General features: G+C 43.1%; 1 protein-coding gene across 1 annotated transcript; it reads right to left on the bottom strand.

Moving 5' to 3' along the window:
• fzd7a (frizzled class receptor 7a) lies at positions 1 to 2993 on the bottom strand. Its single transcript, XM_027164756.2, has one exon. The coding sequence runs from the start codon at positions 2437 to 2439 to the stop codon at positions 757 to 759; it is 1683 nt and encodes a 560-aa protein (XP_027020557.1). The 5' UTR covers positions 2440 to 2993; the 3' UTR covers positions 1 to 756.
• Between the last annotated feature and the right edge of the window lie 3224 nt (positions 2994 to 6217).

Here is a 6217-nt window from a genome sequence, read left to right as displayed (position 1 = left end):
TTAAAAATCTAATCGTTTTTATTCGGTGAAACTGTACATATGCAAATGTCCTCTTACCAATTTTTCTGTTTAAAAAATCAAGTAAAAAAACAACAAGATTATCTTCATAAATACATATATTCTTTAAGAAAGGGTGATTATTTACAAGTTACGCACTTTAAAAGGAGCTTGCATAATTTCCCAGCTCGACACATGCATGTAGCTCTCCAACCCCAAACCCAAAGCGCCTTTGTGCCACATGAACGATGCATGATTGTCAGCGGGTGGCTCTGAAAGTCATACAAGTCCATAGAAGACTAGAGAGGATACATCTGTAAAGCAAAACACGGTCAGTAAAAACAACACGATTCCACAGTAATGAGCGCTACATGTACTATGCCGATTACAGCGCGTGAAATGTAGGCCTTAATATGCGCAGAGATCACGTGTAAAATATACTGTTACATAGAGACAAAGTCAAACAAATTCTTCCACATGAAGACAACAAAGGCGAGTTAAGCCGTATGTTTGGGGAAAACATGCTGGCACGTTTTTGGAGTGTCCACAGAATTGAATTTCTCAAAAGACAAAGCGAAATGTCTATAAAGCATGTAAGGTTTATTTGGAACAGCAGAACGCTTCAGCTTTGTGTTTGGGCTCAATGTGTCTCGGAAATTGAAAATACATTTTTATAAAAAAAAGTGTCGTCCAGGCATGGCAAACCAGTTTTCTCATCATTTCAGTCTTGTGTTTCACTGTCGGGGTCGTGTCCCGTTTTCATACAGTCGTCTCACCCTGGTTACTGTTACTGAGTCTTTTGTAAAACCTGCACCACGACTGCAGCGTTTTCCCAGACCAAATCCAAAAGCCGGACGTGATCCCCACGATCATGGTCATCAGGTACTTGATCATGAATACAGTGAAGTCGGGCGACATGGGTGCGAAGTTGCCGGCCGGACAGGGCACAGCGAAGCGCTTGCACGTCTGCATGTGCCACGTCTTCTCCCAATGCTCACGGAAAGCTTGCTCGTAGAAGTAACAGGCGATCACGATGGTCGCGGGCACAGTGTAGAGCACGCTGAACACCCCGATGCGCACCATGAGCTTCTCCAGCTTCTCAGTCTTCGTGCCGTCGTGCTTCATGATGGTGCGAATGCGGAAGAGCGACACGAAGCCTGCCAGAAGGAACGACGTGCCGATGAAGAGGTAAACGAAGAGCGGTGCCAATACGAAGCCCCGAAGAGACGGCACGCTGTATATGCCCACATAGCACACTCCCGTCAACAGGTCTCCGTCCACCTGACCCATGGCGAGGATAGTGATGGTCTTGACCGCAGGTACGGCCCACGCTGCTAGGTGGAAGTATTGCGAGTTGGCCTCGATGGCCTCATGGCCCCACTTCATGCCGGCTGAGAGGAACCACGTGAGGGACAGGATGACCCACCAGATGGAGCTCGCCATGCCGAAGAAGTATAGGATCATAAAGAGAATAGTGCATCCTTCTTTCTTTGTACCCTGCGCCACTGTCTTGTAACCATCCTCGTTGAATTTGTCGATGCAAACTACCTTGTCCTCTAGGAAGAAACCCGCCGCATAGGCCACGGCCACCATGAAGTAGCATCCAGACAGGAAGATGATGGGTCTCTCCGGGTAGCGGAATCGCCTCATGTCCACCAAATAGGTGAGCACAGTGAAGAGGGTGCTCACGCAACACAGAATGGACCAGATGCCAACCCAGAGACGTCCAAACTTTACCTCTTCTTCACGGAAGTACATGAGGCCGTTGGGCTTGGCGGGTTCACACGGAGCGCCGCAGTCCTTCTCGCCCATGAAGTAGTAGTTGAGGTACGAAGGCACTTTCAGCTGCAGTGGGCAAGTGAACTGCTGAGTGTTTTTACCTGGACTTGGCGGCAATGTGTACAGATTGGGCACGTACGGTGTCGGGTCGGACGTTGGACTTCCGGCCTCTGATGTGTTCTGGCCCACGCAGATCTCACCCGCGCCGTGTACTGGGAAGTTCTCGCAGCGCAGGCGCTCGGGCCACTGGAAGCCGAACTTGTTCATGAGCGCTTCACAGCCCTGTCTGGCCCGTTCACACAGAGAACGACATGGCGGAATGGCCTGCTCCAGCACCGTGCACACAGGCGCGTACATGGAACACAAAAAGAACTTGAGGTCAGCCGAGCACTGCACTTTTACCAGCGGGTAGAACTGGTGCACCTCTAGTCCGGCGTCCTCCTGGTTTGTGTGACCCAGAAGATTGGGCATGATGGTCTGATTGTACGCAATGTCCGTGCACAGAGGAATGGAGATGGGCTGGCAAAATCCGTGCTCCGGGACCGAGATGCCCTTCTCACCGTGGTACTGACCGCTGCTCGTCGTGAAGCACAAAAGGCACAGAGTCGCAAGGAGAAAGCGCACACGTTCTGCATGCAGAGGCATTTTGGCGAAAGCCGTCATTATTTATACTGTCTTTCTTTTCAAAGTGTGGTTAAAAAAAGAAAAGAAAGAAAACCAGGCCTGTTTAGTCCACCACAGAATTTCTCCCAATTACAACTGGAGGAAATCCTTTCCAGCTGTTGCGCTTTAGCTCGCGTCGGGTTTTTCTTCAACACCAACTCAGTCCAAGTGTTAAGAAGCGCATGTTAACTCACACCCAACAAGTTCACAAAAAATACCCTTCCACACACAGCACAAACAAAAAAAAAGCAACAGTCTAATTGTGTACTGTGCGTGTTTTTGTCCTTTAAAGTGGCCAAAAACCTTCTGGAGATCACCAAGTCGCTCCAAAGTGCATTATACACTCCATGAACAATCCTTTATCGATTTTAACTTTCCATAGATTCCTCGGTGTCCTTGAAAGGAGGATGTATTGTTCTGCGCGTATAAACTTTTCCCCCAGGTTATAGCTCTGTCTCGGGAGTAACGCGTCTCTGCGTCGTCGCGTCTCGGAGCGCTTGTAAAATCGCGTCTCTCTCTGCACGGTTTGAGCGCGAGCACGCAGCGCACAGTGTAATGTGTGTCGTCCGTTTCCAGGCGCCCCTCATTCAGTCGCGCCACTCGTCACGACGGGGCGCCTTGAAACTGAGATTTCTCTGACCAATCACAGATTTTGTTTTCCTTCGCCTCTTGCTCCTGATTGGTCAAAGAAAGTAATTGCAGGTCTACTAGAAACTTTCCCATTTTTCTGCTTTTACTAAAGTGAAAATAAAGTATTATTTTTTTATAACACTATCTATAACGTCTTTGATAAGAGCCAAGTGATCTTGATTTTATTATCCTCCCACGGAATGTGAACTTTTATCTGAAGCCTTTGTAATTTTGTTATCTTTTGACTGGTCATCAAATGGTCAATCAGTGTTAAATAAGATTATGATGGCCTAATTAAATTATACCTAGATAAGATATTGATAAAAAATAAATTAGACCTGGAATTAAGGAAAAATACATTTCACATGGTAACGTTAAATAAAATTATGACTGTTCATTTGTTTTTGTTAGTATTTGACCATTTTAAACATATTACTGTATATCCAAAATGGTAACATTAACATATTAATTTTCCATAACATTCAACCAAAACCAAAAAACGTAATGTACGTAAAAGTCCAAGAGATTACCTCAAACAGTTCATTTGTAAATGTAAAGGTGTTAGTTTCAGCATCACAGTACAATGGCACACCCGGAGTTGTTAACTAGTGAATGGTTCCTTTTTTCATTTGAATTAGTTTCAGTTCAAAATGGTAGCATGACATCGAAACACCCAGCCACTTCACTGGAAAACTCTTTTAGTGCGGAACTCTTAGTACTTTTAACAAAAACATGCGTCATTTAAAGTTCCATTTTTTGATTGAGTGCAATATTTAAAGGAAACATCACAAATGTTACTGATCTCAAACATAACATCCGTTCTGCCATAACTCAGAAAATGTTCACAGCTCAACCTGATTGTCAATGGATCAATTAATAATCACACTGATGGCCCAAGTTATTGGCTTGTTTTTTAATAAGTTATTCTTGATCATGAATAAAAAATTCCCTGCTCTCCGCTGGAGCAAGTTTTAAAAATAGATCTGAGCTAGAGAGCAGAGTGTGAGGTTCCTCAGTATGTAAATGTGAGGGCTAAGGGAGATAAGCTGCTCCATGGACTTCAACATCAATCACCGAGAAGCCAAAGCGGCTGCCTTGCCTCACAACCAAGCTGGCTGCCATTCTTATTCCCATTCTCTCACCATATTATTTCCACCCTGTGTCTGATGATTTTCCTACACCTTGTCATTTACTTTGCACAACATTTTATATACTAAACCTATTGTTTTCACTGAAAATGCATAAATGTTCTAATTATCTTTATTTATTTTCTCATTTAGCATCAGAATGTTTTACGCTAGGCAAAAACTGTCTACTTTTCTTTTCTCATAGACATTCATCTGTGATTTCTGTGCATGTTTATAAAGTTCTGTCCAAAATGACTTGCTACATCACAAACAGACAGGGTTTTAGTTGCATACACCTATGCGTATGGTTATAGTCCTGTTTAAACCAACACTTACAGAGTCAGTAAATTTACTAATGAAGCAAATGTGTGTCGGCTGAGTGTTATCAGATTCACAGTGCTGCAGTTGATTAGGGCAGTTGGGGTAGTGAAGGCAAGTTGTATTTGAGCTCATTAATGTTATGTACTCTCCCTCTGGACCTTATTAGCTTTCACACTTGGCTTCACCTCATATCTTCACCAATCCTTTACTGAAATGAGAGAGAGAGAGAGAGAGAGAGAGAGAGAGAGAGAGAGAGAGAGAGAGAGAGAGAGACAAAGAAGGAGCAAAATGAAAAAGAAATGTGGTAGAATAAAACCAAGAGCACAAATGTTAGATTAAAACACCTCTGGCCATGGAGTGACACAGCACCTCTAGTTTATTCGTTAATTTACAGTACATATAAATCATTCTCTTGTTGTGATGGGATTCTGGCATGATTACACTTGGCTGTTAATCACCTGCAGAAGTTGAGCAGAGTTGAAAATTGGCATGTGCACTGTCAATATCTGTCCAGGTGCCAAAAATCCATAGTGCCAGTTATGAGTATGTGCACCACTGCTTTCATTAATAAAGTGATGGATTAATAGACTAAAATGACTTGAAAAGAAACACATACCTCATATCTTGGCCAACATAGTAGAAGCAGATGAGTTTATAGGGCAACATGTTATTATATATTTATGATAGTACTAGTTTTAAATTTCATTCATCAGTAGCCTGAAGGAGAATGTGTAAAGAAGGCTTAAAGTTAGGCTCAAGGCTCATAAAGTCAGGAGGTATGATGAAGTCATTCCTCTCAGTTTTAGGGCCATTGTGCTAACTAAATGTCTGTGTTTTCACTGATAGTCAATGATGTCTTATTTATAGAAGGTCACTTGTTGTGTTGCGAGCCCTTTCTGATTTCCCCAGAGTTCAACTTGGACAAGCCTCACAGGACCCCTGGGGTATTTCCTACTACTATCCAGCGAAATAAAATTGAGCATGAGATTAAATATAAATTTACTTATTTCTGTTTCTGTATTTCTGTGATGATCCAGCCAGAGAATCAACTAAGAATGTTTAAGCATTAAATAGCCCAGATAGCTTCAGGGTATTTTATGGAATAATCCCTCCCTTTGGCTGAATGTTTAAGATTAGAGAGGATGTGCAGAGTTTACTTTGCAGCTTTTGCATGTATTCTACTTTTAGAGGCCCTTTTGCAAATTCATTGATGTCTGATCCATCAAAGTCTCCAGCAAAACCCATGTCATAGCCATGTCTCTCCTCGGGTGATTTCCTCATTTTGGACATGAGGAAATCTCATTATACCATTCAGCATTCACTTTTGCCATAATGTTTTTATCATACACATTCCTCACATACAGATCCCTGTCTCTTTGTGTGCCGCACTTGTTTGATGTAGAGGCTGTCAGGACGGCTTTTACCAGGGACTGGAGATAAGAAGCAGTAATTGCTCTGGAGCTGTAGTCAGCAGATGATTATTTTTTCTTTTAGGGCGCCTTTTATTTGTTCCGACTTCTCTTGCTACTTTCTTGTCGAATTACACTTTTATCCAATTAAATTACTGCAGCCGACTCTTTGTAGGTTTCAGTGTTTTTCTGTGTTCCTCTGCTTCTTTTATCCTCTTTCTTCAAGTAGTAGGTCTGTAAATTTGTGGGTGAGAGCCTGTTTTGCTTCGGTCAGGCCTTCGGTTTGCCTTA

This window comes from Tachysurus fulvidraco, chromosome 6 (assembly GCF_022655615.1).
Source record: "Tachysurus fulvidraco isolate hzauxx_2018 chromosome 6, HZAU_PFXX_2.0, whole genome shotgun sequence".
NCBI lineage: Eukaryota > Metazoa > Chordata > Actinopteri > Siluriformes > Bagridae > Tachysurus > Tachysurus fulvidraco.
This window is presented reverse-complemented; position numbering and strand designations above follow the sequence as displayed.